Source organism: Anguilla rostrata, chromosome 12, assembly GCF_018555375.3.
Source record: "Anguilla rostrata isolate EN2019 chromosome 12, ASM1855537v3, whole genome shotgun sequence".
NCBI classification, from domain to species: Eukaryota; Metazoa; Chordata; class Actinopteri; order Anguilliformes; family Anguillidae; genus Anguilla; species Anguilla rostrata.
Window position 1 is genome coordinate 40,122,298 of NC_057944.1, and position 21,992 is coordinate 40,144,289.

Here is a 21,992-nt window from a genome sequence, read left to right on the forward strand (position 1 = left end):
CCCGTTACTGCCCTGTTACTGCCCCGTTACTGCCCTGTTACTGCCCTGTCACTGCCCCCTTACTGCCCTGTTACTGCCCTGTTACTGCCCCGTTACTGCCCCATTACTGCACTGCAACTGCCCCATTATTACAGAAACGGCGACTCAGTGAAAACACACACGCTCCTCCAGAGTGGGGCTGCTCAGCTCCCCCCCAGCGCCCCCACCCCCACTCAGCCCGCGCCCCCCCACCCCCACTCTCTGTGAGTAGGCACAGGGTGAAGGAGAGCGTGGGCGTGGAAGGAGGCTGCTCAACCCAACCACCAAGCCCCCCCCCCCAGCGCCTCACCCGTGTGACGGGAGAACAGCTGGGAACAGCTGGCCTCAGCCATCAGTCTGCAGGCTGTCGAAGCCAGGGCCAATTTTTTAAGGTCTCATTTTTGTGGTGAACCCACGTCAAGCTGGGCTCAGGTCTGAATCAGACCGCTCTCTCACCCCTGCCCACCCCCACCCCCTTCCCCCACCAAAAAAACGGTTGTACATACTCAGATATTCAGGTGGGAGAAAAGTCAGTGAAGGATCTCCTGCAAACAGGGCTTCTCCCTTTGAATCACCCGATGTGGGTTGATCTTACGGTCATACTGGCTTTCATGCAGAATCCCTGCGGGACATGTTGAATTTGCCTTTGTTTGATGCGAGGAAGTTAAGTGTAACGATATAGTAGTAATAGTAGTGATGGTAGTTGCTGAAGTAGAACAAGTAGCAGTTGTCATGGTGGCAGTAGTAATAGTAGTTGTAGATCTTGTAGTAGTAAAACAGTAGTAGTATCAGTAGTGGTAGTTATTATGGTTGTAGTAGTAGTAGTAGTTGTTGTTGTGGTTGTTATTGTTGTCATGGTAATGGTAGTTGTGATATCCCTCTCTCCTTTGTCTGTATCCCAGTCCTGTATTTTCACTCAGCTGTGGGGCAGACTCACATCCAGGGAGGGTTGAGACTCCAGTCTCAGTCTGTCATCAGCCCCCCCCCCCCCACACTGATGCTGCGTGTGACCCCAGCCTGATGGGGGTTGTGCTGAGGAGTGCTTGTGTGGGGGTGCTTGAGTTTAGGTGCTATGGAGACCTGTTTCTCTCACCGTGCCCATGTGACTGTCTGCCTGCCTGCCTGCTCTGCCTGCCTGCCTGCTGTCTGCCTGCTGCCTGTCTGCTGTCTGCCTGTCCTGCTGCTGTCTGTCTGCCTGCCTGCCTGTCTGTCTGTCTGTCTGTCTGTCTGTCCGTCCGTCTGTGTGTCTGTGCGTGCATGCATGTGTGCGTGCTTGGAGATGGAACTTTGAATGTGAAGAACACAAAGCAGAGTGTCTGGTGGGCCTGTGGAATGTGTGGCTGCTCTATGCAGCGATCGCTCCTCAGCTCTTTCAGTAGCATAGCAAAGTATTCTGTTCTGTCTGTCTGCCCCAGCAGATACAAAGTGTGTATCGAAACGTTGAATTCCTCACTAAAATACTTTGTGTGTGTATTTTTGTTTTGTTTTTCTATTCGTGTAATTAAAGTAATTTTCGAGCGGATATCCTGTCTCCACCCATGGATGGAGAGTTCCCCTCTGGGGCGGGTCATTATTATTATGGCACGGCAAATTCCTCCCGTTTACAGTCGACGCCCATGCTCAGATTAGCCAATCGGGAGAGTTTAGGGCCTGGAATTGGGCTTCTGTCCAAAGCGGTTCCACACAAAGTCACATGATTACCTGCCACAGGTGAGCTCGCTGCAGACCAATCACAGGCTGTGTCTCTAGTTTAAAAATCAGAAGTACAGTTCGTCCCAAACTCAGAGATCTGCCTCACAGGTGAAGTATTCAGCATCGCAGGTTTTTAGTCTGTTCAGTTTCTCACATTTCACTTTCACTTGAAGACAAACAGGCTAATCATTATCCTGGTGTCTTTTTTAATGTAAATCCAAATATATTAAATAATAAGGTGATTATATCCTACTAATTATAAGAACACACATACTAGGAACTGCTCCTTGCATAACTTGACCAACTGGTATTTTGAATGGAAGTGATTAAAAATGTGCAAGCGCAGATCCACACTCGCAAACGCCCCAAGTCCAAAATGTAACAGAAAAGTCCCTGCGGTAAAAACCACAGCCGCTCTGGTCTAAAAGCGTACGTCCTGCGGTCTGCGACATTTCGGTCGCTCGCTGTTTTTCTCCTGCTTCGGCCCCATGTGACGGGACTGAAATCAGACCTCACTTTCTGCTCTTTTATCAGGAGAAACCTTGTGGAGATATGGGGGGGGGGGTAGGGCTGGGATGCAGTGCGGTGGCCAGTGTGGGTTTTATTTTAAAACCTGTGAAAATCACACCTCATGGTGTGGGCGTATGCATTTTATCAACCTGCACTGAGACTACTGATCACCTGCAGGCCTGAGAAATTCATCCTGTTCTCTCTCTGCTCTGCTCTCTACCCTCTGCCCTAGCGCACAGCTGTAGAAATGCATCCTGTTCTCTCTTTGCTCTGCTCTCTGCCCTGGCGCACAGCTGGAGAAATGCATCCTGTTCTCTCTTTGCTCTGCTCTCTGCCCTGGAGCACAGCTGGAGAAATGCATCCTGTTCTCTCTTTGCTCTGCTCTCTGCCCTGGCGCACAGCTGGAGAAATGCATCCTGTTCTCTCTTTGCTCTGCTCTCTGCCCTGGAGCACAGCTGGAGAAATGCATCCTGTTCTCTCTTTGCTCTGCTCTCTGCCCTGGCGCACAGCTGGAGAAATGCATCCTGTTCTCTCTTTGCTCTGCTCTCTGCCCTGGCGCACAGCTGGAGAAATGCATCCTGTTCTCTCTTTGCTCTGCTCTCTGCCCTGGCGCACAGCTGGAGAAATGCATCCTGTTCTCTCTTGCTCTGCTCTCTGCCCTGGCGCACAGCTGGAGAAATGCATCCTGTTCTCTCTGCTCTGCTCTCTGCCCTGGCGCACAGCTGGAGAAATGCATCCTGTTCTCTTCTGCTCTGCTCTCTGCCCTGGCGCACAGCTGGAGAAATGCATCCTGTTCTCTCTGCTCTGCTCTCTGCCCTGGCGCACAGCTGGAGAAATGCATCCTGTTCTCTCTCTGCTCTGCTCTCTGCCCTGGTGCACAGCTGGAGAAATGCATCCTGTTCTCTCTCTGCTCTGCTCTCTGCCCTGGCGCACAGCTGGAGAAATGCATCCTGTTCTCTCTTTGCTCTGCTCTCTGCCCTGGTGCACAGCTGGAGAAATGCATCCTGTTCTCTCTCTGCTCTGCTCTCTACCCTGGTGCACAGCAGGACTCCCAAGTTTCCCATCCCTGTTATTCATTTAATATCAGGCCATTCAGTGACTCCTAAATACGCCGTTTAATTTTCAGAGTTAAATCAGATCTGGGGTCATTTTATTCTGATCAGAGTTCATGTGATCCCTGTTGGACTTGCTGTTGGTTGGATGGATACCCGTTTAAACTCTGAGCAGAATTAGCACTGAATATTTCCCTGTGTTTAAAGCTTCTTACGTCTCTCTCTCTCTCTCTCTCTCTCTGTTTCTATCTGTCCATCTCTGTCTCTATCTCCAGAGTGTATGAACTGCAGCAGCTATGCTGACATGAGCAACAGACTGAACGTTATTGAGTCCAAAGTGAGTACTGTAATAATATCAAAATAAGCTGAGCTCAAATAATGAGCTCAAATTTAAGTGTAATTTATTGTGTTCGACTATTAAAGATAACTGGACCAGCCTGCATGTGAGACTTGACTGGTTCCAGACCTGTGTAACATGTCATGAAATGCTTTATCAGTGAAGTTCCTGCTGATAACTAATGGTCAGTTAATTGTTATCACTTGAAAAGAAAATGGATATTTTGTTAAGACTGCATCTTCTTTCGTGGGATTATACATTTTGATTAATGAAATCCTTTGCTGAAAATTCTGTAGGAGTTTTATTTGTTCAAAAATGTCCTGCAACTTAAAGAGTTGAAGTAATACAAGTGCGTATTTGACTCTGGGTCTGCTCTGTGTAAAGTTCCTGCAGGCTGGTGGGATGTGATTGGCTCTCATCGCAGAAAGCTAAACTCGTCTGCTCTGATTGGTTCTAGATTCTGCTGCTGGAAGAGGCAGGGCCTCCACCTTCATCAGCCAATGGCCTGCCAGAAGGATCGACAGATAACGAGGTGGACACACCCAATCCCACGCCCCTCTCCCCTCCCGCTGTAGGGCTCCCAGGTGTGTGAGCCACTGGCTTTCTAACACAACAGGCATATATTTCTATGGAGATGCAAAATATTGCCGTTCTCGATTAACCATTTTTTTGTCACCATGAAAGGTTGTTCTGATAGGGTAAGTGTTTTTAAATGCTGAAAACACTATCAGGCTTTGCACAAACACTGATCTATTTGTGATAAAACAAACTTATTTAAAATCTACAATTATTTAATGAATGATATTAGAAATATATTTCTAAATATACCAAATATTTCTCAATGAGATGTGTCTTAATCTAACAACAGAATGTATTATTCAGCTGAAATGGCAACACTTTGAAATGTGTTGTCGAAGAAATTCGGAGTGCCTCAGTGCATGCTGTGCGTTTTTGAATATATGGCAGTGTGTGTTCATTATCTTTGGACTTTCAGAAGTCTGAAGCTCCCAAAAGCGTGAGGAATGGAAACTGATTCATACCGTCTAGAGACACTTTTCACTGTTTTATTTCCCTCCCCAGCTGCATTATCCACATGCAGTCCGTGGCTCTCCCACCTTTAAAGACGTTAAGTGGATCATTACTCAGCCAGTCTGTGTGGGGGGGTGTGGGGTTTGGGCTGTGTGGGGTGTGTGTGGTGTTGGGGGGGGGTGGGGGGGTTTGGGCTGTGTGTGTGTGTGGGGGGGTGTGTGTGGTTTGGGCTGTGTGTGTGTGTGCGGGGGGTGTGTGGGTTTGGGCTGTGTGTGTGTGGGGGGGGTGTGTGGTTTGGGTTTGTGTGTGTGTGTGGGGGGGGGGTGTGGGTTTGGGCTGTGTGTGTGTGGGGGTGGGGGGTTTGTGTGTGGGTGGGTGTGGGTGTTGGGGGTGTGTGTGGGGGTGGGGGGTTGTAGTGTGTGGGGGGTGTGTGGTTTGGGCTGTGTGTGTGGGGGGGTGTGGGTTTGGGCTGTGTGGTGTGTGGGGGGGGGTTTGGGTTTGGGCTGTGTGTGTGTGTGGGGGGTGTGTGGGTTTGGGCTGTGTGTGTGTGTGGGGGGGGTGTGGGTTTGGGCTGTGGTGTGTGTGGGGGGGTGTGTGGGTTTGGGCTGTGTGTGTGTGGGGGGGTGGTGTGGGTTTGGGCTTGTGTGTGTGGTGGGGGGTGTGTGGGTTTGGGCTGTGTGTGTGTGGGGGTGTTGTGGGTTTGGGCTGTGTGTTGTGTGGGGGTGTGTGTGGGCTTTGCTGTGTGGTGTGGGGGGTGTGTGTGGTTTGGGCTGTGTGTGTGCGGGTTTAGACTGTGTGGGAGGGTGTGGGGTTTGGGCTGTGTGTGTGTGTGGGGGGTGTGTGTGGGTTTGGGCTGTGTGTTGTGCGGGGTTTAGACTGTGTGGGAGGGTGTGGGGTTTGGGCTGTGTGTGTGTGTGGGGGTGTGTGGGTTTGGGCTGTGTGTGTGTGTGGGGGTGTGTGGGTTTGGGCTGTGTGTGTGTGTGGGGGTGTGTGGGTTTGGGCTGTGTGCGTGTGTGTGGGGGGTGTGTGGGTTTGGGCTGTGTGTGTGTGTGGGGTGTGTGGGTTTGGGCTGTGTGCGTGTGTGGGGGGTGTGTGGGTTTGGGCTGTGTGTGTGTGGGGGGTGGGGGGGTTTGGGCTGTGTGGGGGGTGTGTGGGTTTGGGCTGTGTGTGTGTGGGGGGTGTGTGTGGGTTTGGGCTGTGTGTGTGTGCGGGGTTTAGACTGTGTGGGAGGGTGTGGGGTTTGGGCTGTGTGTGTGTGTGGGGGGTGTGTGGGTTTGGGCTGTGTGTGTGTGCGGGGTTTAGACTGTGTGGGAGGGTGTGGGTTTGGGCTGTGTGTGTGTGGGGTGTGTGGGTTTGGGCTGTGTGTGTGTGTGGGGTGTGTGGGTTTGGGCTGTGTGTGTGTGTGGGGTGTGTGGGTTTGGGCTGTGTGCGTGTGTGTGGGGGGTGTGTGGGTTTGGGCTGTGTGTGTGTGGGGGGTGTGCACTTTAGGGATCAGTGTGCGTATGTGGATAGCTGTATGCTGGGCTCAGAACAGGCTTGAGCTCTTCTAGCAGTGAGGACTGAACCCTGACCAGGGCAGATTCTGCTCGGCTGCCAGACGGTCAGACTCAAGAGAGTCTAGTCGTACCCGTTCCTCAGGCACAGGCCACTTTATAAAATCAGTCCCGTTCTCCTTTTGCACATACCGGTTACGGTTTTATTTGCCTAGCACCTGCCCTCATCCAGAGCAACATGCAAAGTTTGCATATGATATATAAACATGTCATGTGTTCACACAGTTGGTTATATATGCTGAAACAATCCAGGTTAGTTGTTCTTTTTTCAGCAGTGCAATGGCTGTTCCCCTCCTGGGATTTGAACTGGTAACCTCTGAGTTATTAACATGATTCCTGAGCTGCTGTGCCACACTGTCACTGGGGCCCCTTTTTCTGCACTGGGGGGGTTTATTGTTCACTATTTTCCTTCAGGGGTTAGGGGCCCCCCAGGCCCAAGGGGCCCCCCAGGGACGCCGGGGTCGTCCGGCCCCCCAGGACCTGCTGGAGAGACTGGACCCATTGGGAAGCCAGGGCCCATGGGATCTCCAGGTGACCCCCCCCCCCTCCTTACACATTCATAGAATCCTGCTTTTCATCAGTCCTGATTGCTCCTATTGATTATGTGTTCCTGTGTAAAATGTGTCTATATGTTTATATGTTTCTGTGTGTTTCTGGGGTCACAGGCCCGAAAGGGGAGATGGGGTACCCTGGAGAGACGGGCCAGCCTGGGCCCCCCGGCCCCCCCCGCCCCCCAGGGCCCCTCCCTGCCTTCCCCCTGCGGGGCGATGTGTTTGGGCTGACGGAGCGGAAACAGGGTGAGCACCCCCCCTTTGGCCCACCCCTGACCCTTATAAACAGTCCCAGGGTTCTGTGGAGCAGCAGAGAGCTCTGGGGAGGAGCAGAGAGCTCTGGGGAGGAGCAGAGAGCTCTGTGGAGGAGCAGAGAGCTCTGTGGTGGAGCAGAGAGCTCTGTAGAGGAGCAGCAGGAGCCTCTGTGGAGGAGCAGAGAGCTCTGTGGTGGAGCAGCAGAGAGCTCTGTGGAGGAGCAGAGAGCTCTGTGGTGGAGCAGAGAGCTCTGTGGAGGAGCAGAGAGCTCTGTGGTGGAGCAGAGAGCTCTGTAGAGGAGCAGCAGAGAGCTCTGTGAGACTGCGTTCATTCTTACTGGTCTGTATTTCTTCAGGGAAAGCTGCAGTTTCTGATATCTACATCCTGAGCTCGATACAAACTATTTGCTGAGCACTGAGCTGGACTAACGCGTGGGCTGCAGCGGGCTGCTGGAATAGAACTGTTCGGGTCCTTGGGGTTGGATGACACGGGCAGTGTTTCCGCCGCGGGACGGGGGACGAGGGGCGGTTACGCCTCCGGTCCAGAAAGCGGCGGTCCGTTTGGGGCGACGCGGTTAGCCTCGCTAGCGCCTGACCTTCCTGCTGTGGGGGAACACGTCCGGTATGTTCTCCGTCTGGGTCAAAACATATTTGCGTCTGAAGACAGTCTGCTTTTCTGTTTCCTGTTTTCCTGGTTGATTCAAGGCTCCTGTCTCATGGTTCTGCTTTGACATTCCAAAAATATAACCACCCTTCTTTTGTGGCACAAGACGGTGTGATCTGTTTTCTCCCTGTCCAGACTTTGGACATTGCGATTACAATTTATATTTTCATTTTAACTCAGATATTTTTATGATGTTTTTCTCTCTCCCCTGGGTCCCGTCAGCCATGGCTTTGTAAGGCCTGAGTCAGACCTGAGGGACTGTTTCATCTAACTGTGTGAGACTAGAGCTGTCTCATGGCATGTACGAAATGTTTATTTATCCTTAAACGGAATTTTTAAAAATCAGTTGTATAATTAAACTCATTTGTATACTTATAAATTATACCAGCACCAATGAGACTTCCAAGAATATCTTTCTTACAGCATTGGGTTTTGTGGGAAGGAACCTCACCAGTACTGCAATGTGTACACTGTACTTCTGCAAGTCCACCACCAGAGGGAGACACGCGCCCTCTCTTGCAGAAGCCAGGGGAAGGAAGCTGTGTCCAATTAGGAGGCTGGCTGTGTCAGGGCTTCCACCGTCCGGGTACGGTCGGCCTCCTGTAAATCAGACCCAATTTGTAGCCTGTCAGCACTGCTGTCTGGTTCTGGAAGCCAAAGGCTGCCCCTCGGGCCAAGAAACCTGCTCAGTGAGACGCGGGGAGAGGTACGGTGGCGGGGTTTGGAAATCAAAGCGGCGGTGCTGGTGAGGGGTGCTGCGAGCGCACTGCAGGAACACCCAAATGAGTTCCAGAGGGACGCGTCCCGTTACTGGGAGCTCTGCAGCTGCTCGCCGATGTTCTGCCCAAACCGCCTGCCCCCTCCCCCCCAGCTCCTGGGCCTGCTGATCACGCCAGCAGGAAGTCACTGAGGCAAGCGAGACTCTCACCCAGGACCGTGAGAAGAGAGGAAAAGGCTGCTCTGCACTGCCTGACTCTTTCCTCCTCGTCCCCGTAATATTATAACATAATTCCTGCTTTAATATACACACCGCATTCACAGGACAGCACCAAGACCCTTCTTTTAGGACCCCTATTGGTAAAGTATACCGTGAGCAGGGAGAGAGAGGCACTCTTAACAGCCTTGGGGGGGATGGTCCATTCGTTTTCTTTACTGGATTTCCTGGGACTTGTGTAAAGGTTTGGGGACACGGTGCTGGCAGACATCGCGTTTCGTCTGAAGCTGTGAGTCCCCTGAGCCTGATTGGCAGCAGGTGGCTCTGCATGGCTGGGCTGGATTCAGACAGAGGGCTTTCTGGTGTGGCTGAGAGTGTGTGTGCTTTTACACCAGGGATTTCAAATCCTGGAGGAGTCTGCCAGTTTAACTCCAGTCCTGGAGGGCCGCAGTGTCTGCAGGTTTAACTCCAGTCCTGGAGGGCCGCAGCGTCTGCAGGTTTAACTCCAGTCCTGGAGGGCCGCAGTGTCTGCAGGTTTAACTCCAGTCCTGGAGGGCCGCAGTGTCTATAGTTTGAAAAATATCTATATTTTTCATACTTTTACCATACATTTCTACCATTGTTTCTGTGCTTAATAGATGAGGACAGTCCCCTTCCTTCTTCTCTACCTGCATCTGTAAACCGACAAGCCACACCTGGCTCCCCCGGCCCCCCCGGCCCCCCTGGCCCACCTGGACACACAGGTAAGCAGCGTGTGGAGAGAGAGAGACTCACACACACATCCCTGATATTACTCAACAATGCGAATCACTCAATAACAATCAGAACTTTGAAATGCTTTAAACTCCAATGAAATTCCTGCAGATTTGCCAATATTTTTAAAAAGCAACATTATTTGGAAAATTCTACTTGCGTGTAATTTTTACATTTTGGTAAATTTGTAATATGTCAGAAAACCTTTCAAGTATTAGCAGGAACATTTCCAATTTTTACTTTTAAAATATTACAGCATTTTAAATGGATTATCAGCACACCTGGCAAAAATATGAGACTTCACCTGATTGCCTGATTTCTGGGGTGGGGGTGTGTAAGCTCACCCACTGACATGCTTTCTCTGGGGTGTGTAAGCTCACCCACTGACATGCTTTTCTCTGGGGGGGTGTGTAAGCTCACCCACTGACATGCTTTTCTCTTGGGGGGGGGGCGTGTGTAAGCTCACCCACTGACATGCTTTTCTCTGGGGGGGGGTTGGTTTTTTGTAGGTCCCCCAGGCCCAATGGGACCCCCTGGGGCCCCTGGCACTCCTGGACAGGAAGTGAGTAAAATGCGGTTGCACTTCCTGTCTTTTTGCTTTGGGCTTCCGTGTAACACTCAGAGATCTGCGGTCCCCTCTCTGCCTCCTGCCTCTGACCCAAACTGTGTGTGTGCGTGTGTGTGTGTGCACGTGCGTGCGTGCGTGCGTGTGTGTGTGTGTGTGTGTTTGCGCGTGCGTGCGTGCGTGCGTGCGTGCGTGCGTGTGTGCGTGCGTGTGTGTGTGTGTGTGTGTGTGTGAGTGTGTGTGTGCGTGTGTGCGTGTGTGCGTGCGTGCGTGCGTGCGTGCGTGTGTGCGTGTGTGTGTGCGTGTGTGTGTCGCAGGCGCAGAGAGGCTCTTCTGGGAAGACCGGGGAGCCGGGACCCAAGGGAGACGATGGGGAAAGGGTGAGGCTGCACGCTGCGTTCGCTCAGTCTGCTCGTTACGTCACGCCACTGTCACCCGTCACCCGCTGGAGTCACATGATCAACGCCACACGCAGTGTCGCTAGGCAACTCTGCCTCAGCTAGTGACCGATGCAGCGGCACCCAGCGCTGGCGTTTGAGTCTGCGTGCTGTGCCCCTCACCAACACAGTCAGGAAGCTCCGCTGTTCTTCTGGAAGCTTCTGAGAGCTTGCACTGGGGAACGGGGGTTCGAGGAGGCGGGGTTTCCGCCCTGGCGGGGGGAATGTTTTCCTGGATTTATCGAGTTACTGACTCATTTTCAGCCTCATAACGGAAAAAAGGTCCCGTGTCCTTATTTTGACCGCTGTTTGGGACGATAGGCTCTCCCGAAATGAGCAAGTGGGAGGGCACTGTCCCCCTGGTGAGGACAGGATGGGGGGATGGGGGGATGGGGGGGGGTCAGATAAGGGTTATAAAGGACCTCCGTGTGTCAGAGGAGCCCCCACCATGGGGGATGGGGGGGGAGGGGGCTGTGCTAATGTACATCTAAAACCTCACGCATCACAGTGAAAAAATCAAAATGTAGCCGGACGGGCACCCTCTGACCCCCTGGGAACGGCCGAAAAGAGGAAGTGAGCGGTGACCCCGAGATTTGGGGAGGTCCCCGTAATTCAGAAAGCAGATCCGGACCCTCCGACCTGCAATGGGACGGGCGGGCGGGGGTGGGGGGGCGCGGCCGTGAAATCAAAGGAAATTTGAGGGGGTAACATGAGTGACCGTGTGATCCTGCCGGTCCTGTCTGCAGCCCCCGTCTAAGTGCTGACCTGGGGTCACCGTCTGAACTTTACAGATGAGAGTGCGACTGTCCCGTCCTGCCAGACACCGGTCAAATTATTACTTTAAAAGCTTTAACCCCCTTTTTTATAGACACTAGTAAAATGCCCGTACTTTTAAATCTTATTTTCCTGTGCATGTTCGGCATCAAATGCTTCCTTTATGTGATCTTGCATATTCCTCTACACTCTTTTTGGTTTTGTTGGGAATTTTCAGGAGGTTCGACAGGAGTGCTATAAAATTTTATACCTAAAGAGTTTTTATTTTTAAAACAGTAAAAAGGTTGCTTTACAGCAAGCAACAAAAAGAAGATGGCAAAATAATCAAACAGAGCAGACATAATTGCATACATTGAACACACTAGGGTGTCATTGGGCAAGAGCTAGTCTATGAGATGATGTTTTGTTTTTAAAAGTGATTTAAAAGGTGACCCTGAGTTTGGCAGTCTAACTCCCTCAGACGGGACATTCCAAAGCTCGGGGGCGCTGATGGAGGGGCCCGCTCACCCCCCTCTGTCCCGAGAGCAGTAAATGTGTGACAGGTGCTTCTGTCTCACGCAGGGCCCCCCGGGACTGACCGGAGAGCAAGGTCAGCCGGTGAGTATGCTCTCAGGAGCCTGACCTCTTTCACTGGCGTCGGTTTACAGGCTGTTTCTCCCAGAGGAGGTTAATGTCATAGATAAAATTTCAGCGGAGTAGGTATTATTAAGTAGCACTGCCAAGCTGTTATATTCTGGATGGCTACGCTGATGTTTTCCACTTTATGTCCACTCTTTGCCAGTGATGTAATGCAATGTAATGTCTATTTACGGTTGTACCCTTTCCTATCAATGAGACATTATGTGTGTGTGTTTACTGTGTGTGTGTGTCTGCTTACGGTGTTTTGTGTGTGTTTACTATTTTGTGTGTGTGTGTGTTTGCTGGGTAGTTTGTGTTGTGTGTGTGTTTGCTGAGTAATGTGCGTGTGTGTGTTTTGTGTGTATGTGTGCGTGCATGTGTGCGCATGCTTGCGTGCGTGTGACCGTGTGTGTGTGTGTGTTTACACTGTTGTGTGTGTGTGTGTGTTTACACTGTTGTGTGTGTGTGTGTGTGTGTGTGTGTTTACTGTGTCCCTGAAACTGTCTGTGCTCCTGTTTGCAGGGTGCCCCAGGTCTTAAGGGGGATCCAGGAGAGAGTTATTCAGAGGTGGGTGATTTAAAGACCTGCTTCTGGGGAAGATCATTCCAGAGCTTAGGAGCACTGGGGTTAAATGTGTTTCTGTAGCAAGCGCCACTTCTGTGATGTCACTCTTTTGTGCTAGAGGAAGTGATGTCATCACGTTGTGCTGTGTTGCTGAGGCGCTCATGGGAAATGGAGTTCTGTAGCCGAGTGCTTTTCTCTGCATCAGGGTGAGGGTGTGCAGCAGCTGAGGGAGGCGCTGAAGATCCTGGCTGAGCGGGTCCTCATCCTGGAGCACATGATCGGCATCCATGGTGAGAGAGACACCGCTGTCTCAGCCTTTTGCACACATACACACACATGCTCACACACACACACGTACATGCACAAGCGCATACATGCGCGCACATGCACACACGCATACACACACTCAAGAAACAGCAGAACAGGAATGATTTTTAGTCAATGATTTTCAGATTCTCTCTCTCTCTCTCTGCAGAAACCACAGTGGAGCCTGGCTCTGGATTGGGCGTTCTGGGTGACCCCACCCCCTCACCTGTGGTGAAGATTAAAAGGGCGGAGCCAGTGGACCCCCCTTCCCTGCTCCAGGGAGCTAGAAACCTGATTGGACAGAACCGAGAGAGGCGGAGCGACAATTAATGCATCGTGGCCAACAGGGGTGCTGAATGCACATGTGACTGAGCTGTGATTGGCCAGAGGCTGATGCTATGGGGGCTTCCGGGGGCTGGAACAGACAGGGCGGGGCTGTCTGTCTGACTCTGGGGTTGGGTGTTTGTGATTCGTCACCAGGCTGGTCAGGTGACCAGAAATACCCCCTCTCCAGGCTGAGCTTGATTTCCTCCACCCTGGAAAGCACATGCATTAAAGATTAAACTTCTCTTTTTTACCGTAATATGACTGCAGTAATAAGATAAATAGCAGTTTCCTTATAGCTAGTGCACTTCATGTTTTTTTTATTGGCCCACGGTTTGTCTCAGAGTCCCAGCAGCTTTAGACAGATCCAGCGATTCCCTAACTCCAGTTAATAAGCAGCATATGTTTGCGTTTTGTGATGTTCGCTTCGATAAGCCGTTCCCAGCATGCTCTCCCGTTGACGTTTGTGAAGTGATGACAGGAAGTCCTCCCTGCGCAGGTTATGCCGCTGACCTGCGGGACAGACGTCCCTGACTCACTTCTCTCACTGAGGAGCACGCAGTAAACTCCCGCGACTTCATCTTCAAACCACATTCTTCCTCAGCTGAGGTTCGTTTCAGTAGCACGGCTTCTGATCACGTTTCCGTGCCCACCAGTCGTGAGGGATTGCTCTTAGCACTGGACTGAAACAACTTCAGCTGGAGATTTCTGAGTAATCTCCTCACATTCTCTCTTTTAGGAATCATCACGTCAGTCATGGTTGTCATGGGAACTCTCAGACAACCAGCAGGTAGCACAGGTGGAGCTTTGGATAGCTTTCTTAGCTTTTTTAAAAAATCTTTCATTCATAAAAATCATATTTAACAGAAACAGTATATTTTACAAACATAGCATTAAATGTGTAAGTCCAATATAATATACGTTTATATAAAGGGAAATTAAAGTCCTTGGGACTGAGATTTTGTCCTTGCTGACGTTTAGGAACACTTGGTACATTGTATTATAATTCTTAGTGACCAAGCTGTAGTGTTTTTTTTTTTTTTTTTAGAAGAAACATTAAGTATTTTCACTTTTATTTCTGAATGATTGATTTAAACAATAATTTAAGTAAAAAAATCTTGAACTTGGGGCAAAAATTAACTTGAACATAAAATATTGTACACCTGTATTATTTACATAAATTAATTTTGATTTAAGTGTGCTGGCAGTGCACAGGGAAAGAGCATTACATATTAAATACTTATCTTATATTATTTTTATTTTATTAGTTCAAGCTCTGTTCCCCAGTGTCAGACATTGTGTTATGAACATGCCGTATGAACAGCCAGTGCATTTGTGGCAGTTATTCGAAACCATCCGATGATATTTGAGCTTAAGTAATGGAATGCAGTTCCCCTTCCTGCACTGCAGGGGGCAGCGACAGTCCAACTGCTGTCTCCGTCCACACTGGCCTGGCTTCAGCAGAGCATTCTTGTATTAATCCCAGCGATTGCAGACTCGCCCCCCGCCCCTCAACGTTCCTGCCAGTCAATCATCACTTCTTCAAAGCTAGAACCCTCCTGTCCACAGAGCATACTGTTCCTACTGTCCCTGAATGCTCATTTCATCATTTATTTCTCCTTCTATTTACAGCAGACGCTTCCAAATGTATGACATTTTTAAAAAAACACTAAGGATAAATAGCCTGACTATAAAGGGAATGAATTGGTGGAAAGGAATCTCAATATCTGAAACTGTATTTTTTTTTTTAAAAACGTATTCCTGCTCAGACCATGACTGTATTTTGAGTGGAAGCCAGCCAGCCAACGTGCAGACATGCTGTTTGCTTTCATTTCAGATCTGTGCCCCCCCCTCAACCCCCCAGCAATAACACATCAGACTGACAGTCTCTTACTTTACTGCCTGTGTGCGTAATCCAGCAGGTTACAGCCCTGCCCAGTACAGCTGCCATTGACCGATGGCCGTCTCATAGCACTTGTATGGTTATTCCTGGGTGTCATTTTATGAGGAATTTCTCCTTGGACTGGCTGGTGTCGGCAGCATTTATCCCAGTGGGAGGGAACTCCTCATTGCTTCAGTGTTTCTGTGGGCTGGCAAACCATCCACTTATAATTCTTTTCCCTGAGTTTGTATTTTTCTGATTTTTTGTGTTATGACGTTACTGTATTAGCTCCTGGGGTTCAGAGAAAGCCTGCTGTGGTTGTGTGGTGTGAGCCAGTAAGAGCCGGGTTCTGTGCCGTTCATCAGTCAAACGCAAGGTCAGAAACTCCTGAAAGTGGCTGACAGAGGATCGGCTGACGTCACGGGGCGATTTCGTCCCTCGCACCTGTTTGCAGGACGACGTCGTGCTGTCGTTGGTACTCCGCTGCGAGGTTTGATTGACAGCAGGCCGCAGCTCTGTAAGCGTGTGGAAACGCTGTGAGTCACGTTCATCTCCACCGCTGCCTGGTTTGGCCGGACTGAGAGAGCTCTGTTCTCAGTGTGCTGCTGAGGGAAACGCTGGCCTTGTAGCTGCTCACATCTCAGCTTTTTTTTCCCTTTTCATTCATCAGCGCTGTTATTCCATTGGCAGGAAAAGAATGAATACTGTAAGACCGACGCGTGCCACCCATTCCGATTTAATCCTGTAATCCTTCACAGCATCTCAGTGAGGACTTTTGAATGGCTTTTTTTCTTGTGTTTTTTTAAGTGTCAGACATATTATTTATAGTGTGGTATGTGGAAATATAGGATATAATATGTTTGATGTTTTTTTTTTTTAAGTGTAAAAGAACGTGGTCTGGCAGGCATGTCACAGAGTAGTTTAAAAACAGTAATCCAGTAGTGTGTGTCACATGACCTGTTTCTGTGTTGTATGTTTCTGGCCTATCGGGGGAGGTTCTGGAGTGTCTCCCGTGGTTACAGTGCCTGATGTCTGCGGATCAGATCCCTGAACCCGAGGCTCTCTGTGTTAATAAAGGCACACCAGCTGCAGATGTTCTGTGCCTTGAGCTTGTATCTCATTTTATTTTGTATTTTATAAATGAAAACAAAATCCTAACTATAGAAGGTGAGGACAGTGGTGTGCAGTGGAGATTTTAGGCTTCAGTCAGGTTTTAGTGTCACCCCACCCACCCCACCCACTCTCACGCACTTCCCTCACACAGACACACACACTCTCTCACACACACACACACACTCTCACACACACACACACACACACACACACACACACACACACACACACACACAGACTGCATGGCACATGGGGGATCTCAGTGTCACTTCCCAGATACTAAGTGTCTCCGGGCCGGGCCTGGGCTGGATCAGGGCTGGTTTTGGGGTGACTCCGGGCCGGGCCTGGGCTGGATCAGGGCTGGTTTTGGGGTGTCTCTGGGCCGGGCCTGCACTGGATCAGGGCTGGTTTTGGGTCAGACTCGAGGTGCAGATCCGATCCGGAGTCGCTCGCTGACGGGGCTGTTACACTGAGCCCCAAAAATCTCTGGGCACAGCAGCGTGATTTAGGAGATCGGAGGCGACTCCCTGCACCCGTCCTTCTTATAATGGGACACTGTCATTGTAGTCTTCAGCAAGGAGAACTGCTGCAGTAAAATCTCCAATTCTAAATGGACTGTGTGTTCAAAAAGGTTAGCTCTACGTGTTACTCTAGTTAAGCGCCTTTACTAAATGCATAAACGTTGACAGGATAGTGAAACCGTAAGAAACTCTGAGGAAGTCATAAGGGTATAAGGGTTTTTATTGAGCTGGCGAAAAGGGAGGCGGAGTCTGGGAAGGGAGGATGATCATTGGCTGTCAGGCTATTTACAGGCGGGTGTTCCCAGCATCCTCTCCCTCACTCTTGCTCCTTGTCCTCCCCGTGGGTGATGATGTAGCACAGGTTCTTGTAGTCCAGGTTACCGGCGACATCCAGGGGGAAGTTGGTGAACATCTGATTAATCTGCAGAGGGACCAGAGTGTTAGACTCTGTCACCCATGTCTGTCTGCATGTCTGTCTGTCCCTCTTCTGTCAATGGAATTAAATGTTTTCTTTATTGATTAAAATCTATTTAGATTGCCAAAAGAATAATCTATAATGCTGTCCTAAACATAAGGGTCATGTACTTACACAGTATAATGTTCCTGAACAATATGATATGTGTTTCTAATTTTGATTTACCACAGGAATATATATATACATGCGCTCAGTTCTCTGGCTCGTGTCCCAGGTGCTGTAAGGCAGTACATCATGGCTGTGGGGGTGTGTGTGGAATGGCAACCATGCTGATTATCCCATCTCCCTGGCAGTGCTGTGGGAATGTGGCTTTAGTCTCTGTGTTATGGATATGGATGTGGATGGATGTGGATGGATGTGGATGGATATGGATGTATGTGGGTGGATGTGGATGGATATGGATGGATATGGATGGATGTGGATGGATATGGGTGCATGTGGATGGATGTGTATGGATGTGGATGGATATGGATGTGGATGGATATGGATGTGTATGGATGTGGATGGATATGGATGGGTGGATGTGTATGGATGTGGATGGATATGGATGTGTATGGATGGATATGGATGTGGATGGATATGGATGATATCGGTTTTCCTTGCCTTACAGCACTGCGCCATGTAAGTGTGTGTTAACATCGAACGCCAGGTGCTGCCTAATGTCTGTCACAGGAACGAGAGCATTAGCTCACTGTAAATTTATACGGCTTCTAGGAGAGCTCGAATTTGAGCAATTTTACGGTGTGTTTGAAGGAGGGAGAGAGGGGGGGTCATGGGGTTTGAAGGGGGGGATCTATGATCCATACTTTTGTACACTCTGTGAGTTGGACCGTGTCTTTCGCACACTGCAGATGTTTCTGCCGCAGATTTACTCTACTCTGATGTGCTGTGTTCTGGGGCTCGGCGTGTTGGAAAGCGTGTTATTAAAAGCCGGACTGATACATGGAACAGGGACGGGCAGCCCTGGGCAGGTAAAACTGGACCATCTCGCCTCAGCGTCTCAGAGAACGCACGCGGCTTACCTCCGCTTCAGTAAACTTGTCCGCTTGAGACATGAGGTTGTATTTGATTCTGAAATTAAGAAAAAAAAAATTAAGTACAGGTGAAGAAAAAAACTATTTCCTACGCAACCAGTATGCATCCCACACACTATTGCCCCCCAACCCCCGACACCCAAGGGCTAGAGACGGATGATGTAATAATACCACTGGGTTTGTCTGGTCACTTCCAAAAAAAATATGTATCTTTTAAGAAAGCACCTTTCTGTGAGTGAAATCACCTGCAGTTTTCCTGACGGTAGTCATTTCTCTTGTGCATTGAACTGCAACATGAAACTGATTTTAATATTTTTAAAAGTCACTTAGCATTTAAAAGTGAACTTTTGGGAAAGTTTTCAGCCAGTTGTATGTCCCTTACAATTCAGAGTTAAAATTATTGTGTTGGTCCAACCAAGCAGTTTCACTGGGTTTTTATTTCCCCTGAACCATCCCGGGGTATTTTAACCCTTTCAGACCTGGTCATTAGTGCTGGGGGGAAATGCAGTGACTGACCAGTGAATGCACTCTGCAGTTTCTCCCACCGTCCCCTGTGTGTAACGTACATAACTCCTCTCAGTATGACTCATTTCCGCTGCGTTTTGGTCAGTGTTGCGGTCGGGGTATGGATGGGCCGCTGCGTTTTGGTCGCGGTTGCGGTCGGGGTATGGATATGCAGCCAAACTTACTCCTCCCCCCTCAGAACTCCTTTTCCCTCCGGGTCAAAGATCTTGAAGGCGTTGAGAATGGTCTCCTCAGGGTCCGTGCCTGAGAAAGGACGGAAGACTCCGAGTCAGCCTTTCACATCAAGTCACATCAATGCCAGCTAAATGGGAAGACTCTTGCTTTTTGTAAGAATAACTTTATTAGGTAATGCTTGCCAGGACAGTTGAGCAGTCTGGCAGTTTTGCACTTAGACTGTCTCAGTCTGTCTCTTAGGCCTGCTCAGTAGGACGCTACTGCACTGTGATTCCTTATCTAAGGGCCTGTGATCCTTGCAAGTTGTTCAGGATAAGAGCATCTGGAAAATGCCAGCCGTGTAATGTAATGTAATGTAGTGCACTATAATGCACAGTCTCAGTCAGCTGGGTACTGGAGAGGCTGCTGCATTAACTCCAGGTGATGGAGGAGACTGTAGGCCGGTCCTGGGCCCAGGTGCATGTGCCACAGGTGCATGAATAAAGGGGGTGGGTTGCGTGCGTGTGGGGGGGGTGTTGACAGGGTCAAAGTGACACAGTCGCAGCTCTGTCGGACGCGCGCTGACCTTTCAGCTTCTCGCCGAACATGGTGAGGAAGACGGTGAAGTTAATGGGGCCCGACGCCTCCTTCAGCATGTCCTCCAGCTCATCGTTCCCCACGTTCAGCCGCCCTGACACGGGGACACACGCGCAGGTAAGCACGCACGCACACACACACACACACACAGGTACATACACGCAGGTATGCACGCACGCACACACATATACACACATATACACACGCACACACACACGGGGACACACACGCAGGTAAGCACACACACACACACACACATATAAACTTGCACACACACACGGGTACACACGCAGGTAAGCACACACACACACACACACATATACACATGCACACACACACGGGTACATACATCCAGGTAAGCACACGCAGGTACACACACACACACACACAGGTAAGCATGCACGCACACACACATATACACACACATATACACACGCACACACACACGAGTACATACACGCAGGTAAGCACACACACACAGGTATGCAGGCACACACAGGTATGCAGGCACACGCAGGTACACAGCACACACACGGGCACAGCGCACACACATGAATAAATGCTAATTATTTTAATACCATTTAGCACAGCTGTAACATGCATACTCAAACAGGCTTTAACACAAACAACAGTTACACACGCTGCATTGCCAGGACTGTGTTGTGTGTAGAACTGAAATGCTTGTGTGTGTGTGTGTGTGTGTGTGTGTGTGTGTGTGTGAGAGAGAGAAAGCGTTGGGCGAGGGCTGTGTTGTGTGTAGAACTGAAATGCTTGTGTGTGTGTGTGTGTGAAAGCGTTGGGTGGGGGCTGTGCTGTGTGTAGAACTGAAATGCTTGTGTGTGTGTGTGTGTGTGTGTGTGTGAAAGCGTTGGGCGGGGGCTGTGCTGTGTGAGGGCTGTGTTGGGTGGGGGCTGTGTTGGGCGGGGGCTGTGTTGTGTGGGGGCTGTGTTGGGCGGGGGCTGTGTTGTGTGGCTTTGCACAGGAGAGGGGCAGGTACCCAGCGCTGCGAAGGTGTCCCTCAGGTCGTTCTTATCGATGAAGCCGTCTCTGTTCTGGTCCATGATGGTGAAAGCCTGGCAGGAGGAGACAGGTGAGTGTGCAGGTGAGTCGGAGGAGACAGGTGAGCTCACAGGTGAGGATGGAGGAGACTGTGAAAAGGGCCATTAAAGTTCTTTCCAATATCATGGACAGTAGCACTAATACCCACCGCAACAGCCACTGGATTTATAAATCATGATTTTTTTGCTTCGGTGGAAAAGCGCTGAAACGTTTAGACTGATTTCTCAGAGGTTCTGAAAGATGGGTTCCCTCGCCCTGTGTCCCACTGACCTCTTTGAACTCCTGGATCTGGGACTGCTCAAACATGTTAAACACATTCGAGCTCGCTCCCTCCTTCTTCTTGGCCTTCTTTGGTGCCTAGAGAAAAGTAGAGTGTACTAGAGTACAGTACAGTATAGTACAGTACAATAGAGTATACCAGAGTACAATAGAGTAGAGTACACTAGAGTAAACTTCAGCACAGGAGAGTACTCTACAGTACAGTAGAGCGCATTAGAGTACATTACACTAGAGTACAGTAGAGTACATTACACTAGAGTACAGTAGAGGACATTACAGTACATTACACTAGAGTACAGTAGAGTACATTAAAGTACACTATAGTAGAGCACACATTAGAGTACATTACAGTACATTACACTAGAGTACACGAGCACAGGAGCGTACATTAGGGTTGAGTAGACTAAACTAGAGTTCAGTGGAGTGAAATAGAGCTAATTAAGTAAAAACCAACAGTGTTAGACACTGAGAATGACTGGAACCACATTCTGCATTTATTGGCTCTACTCTGAAAAGTTTAATTAGATTTTATTTTACTATTAATGAAGTAGTCAGTCTGCTCTATGGCATTAATGATCTCAAACAACCAGGTCTGACATACCTATAATGCCTATTAGCAAGCCTATCAGCTTCTGACTCATCAATGTCAGCTGAATTTTGCCCAAACGCCTGACCAACATCCGGAAGCACCTCAAACACCTGATTTTAATGTGTTCAGCCGCAAGCAAAGCTGTTTCTGGAGATATTTATGAAGCCCAGTAAACAACGGCATCTCACACACATCCCTGTGATAGAGCTGTTGAGTTGTTATCACAGACAAACCAAGCCAGGAATATTCTAATCTGAGCATTTGGGTTAGCAGTACTGTACTCTACTGGCATGTACAGTAGCAGCCACTTTTACCCAGAGTAACGTGCAGTGCAGTGGGATCTGTGGCCAATCAGTGACTAGCTATCAGGTAATAGAGAAACCAACAGCTCTACTGGCCTGGAGGGCCAGACTGCAGTGTCCCTGAGTGGTTGTGTGAGTGTGGAGTGGAGAGCGCTGGTGATCCCTACCATGGCGATGAGCTTCCAGTCCTGATCCTTTGTCTGCAGAGACCCAGAGGGACAATGCTGTCTGACCCCTCCCACCCTGCTTTTATATGGATGCCATTGGCTGGCCCCGGCACCCGCGCTCTGCTTAGAGAATGCAGGGGAACAGCTGGGTCGGGAAAGGGAAATAACTTACCGTGCTGGTCAGCGTGCGCTTTTACCCACAATCCTCTCCACCCCCTTGTAAAAACAGGCATGGCAGGGATGCTGGTCACCTTGACAAAAGGTGTTGCTATCTTAAGACTGGGGGGAGCTGGGGGAGCTGGGGGTGGCTGGGGGGGTGGGGGGGGGGTTTCTGTTCCTCTGAACCACTCATGGCATGGGT

The 21,992-nt window shown here is 49.8% G+C and overlaps 2 protein-coding genes across 3 annotated transcripts in view; one reads left to right on the forward strand and one right to left on the reverse strand.

The window, feature by feature from the left end:
• The window catches only part of LOC135236636 (collagen alpha-1(XXVI) chain-like), a 31,497-nt gene extending 15,589 nt beyond the window's left edge, over nt 1-15,908 (forward strand). For both annotated transcript variants that reach the window (XM_064303113.1, XM_064303112.1), the window contains exons 4-14: nt 3,548-3,609; nt 4,067-4,193; nt 6,606-6,722; nt 6,857-6,988; nt 9,233-9,337; nt 9,857-9,909; nt 10,230-10,292; nt 11,685-11,720; nt 12,264-12,308; nt 12,511-12,595; nt 12,781-15,908. In XM_064303113.1, the coding sequence (XP_064159183.1) occupies nt 3,548-3,609; nt 4,067-4,193; nt 6,606-6,722; nt 6,857-6,988; nt 9,233-9,337; nt 9,857-9,909; nt 10,230-10,292; nt 11,685-11,720; nt 12,264-12,308; nt 12,511-12,595; nt 12,781-12,941 (986 nt within the window). In that variant the 3' untranslated portion in view covers nt 12,942-15,908. The remainder of the gene's footprint in view (nt 1-3,547; nt 3,610-4,066; nt 4,194-6,605; nt 6,723-6,856; nt 6,989-9,232; nt 9,338-9,856; nt 9,910-10,229; nt 10,293-11,684; nt 11,721-12,263; nt 12,309-12,510; nt 12,596-12,780) is intronic.
• A 745-nt stretch (nt 15,909-16,653) lies between these two features.
• Nucleotides 16,654-21,738, reverse strand: LOC135236639 (myosin regulatory light chain 2B, cardiac muscle isoform-like). Its single transcript, XM_064303117.1, has 7 exons — nt 21,632-21,738; nt 20,565-20,651; nt 20,233-20,308; nt 19,225-19,329; nt 18,650-18,728; nt 17,949-17,997; nt 16,654-16,872 (listed from the first exon to the last, which is right to left on the reverse strand). Exons 1-7 carry the CDS (start codon nt 21,632-21,634, stop codon nt 16,768-16,770), a joined length of 504 nt encoding a protein of 167 aa, XP_064159187.1. The 5' UTR covers nt 21,635-21,738; the 3' UTR covers nt 16,654-16,767.
• Nucleotides 21,739-21,992: the final 254 nt, after the last annotated feature.

What these genes read in the sequence shown, in the direction of transcription:
- LOC135236639 (XM_064303117.1), bottom strand. An exon ending in AGATCCAGGAGTTCAAAGAG is followed by an intron (nt 20,309 to 20,564) that starts GTCAGTGGGACA and finishes TCCTCCTGCCAG; the next exon opens with GCTTTCACCATCATGGACCA. An exon ending in GGAGTTCTGAGGGGGGAGGA is followed by an intron (nt 17,998 to 18,649) that starts GTAAGTTTGGCT and finishes TCTTAATTTCAG; the next exon opens with AATCAAATACAACCTCATGT.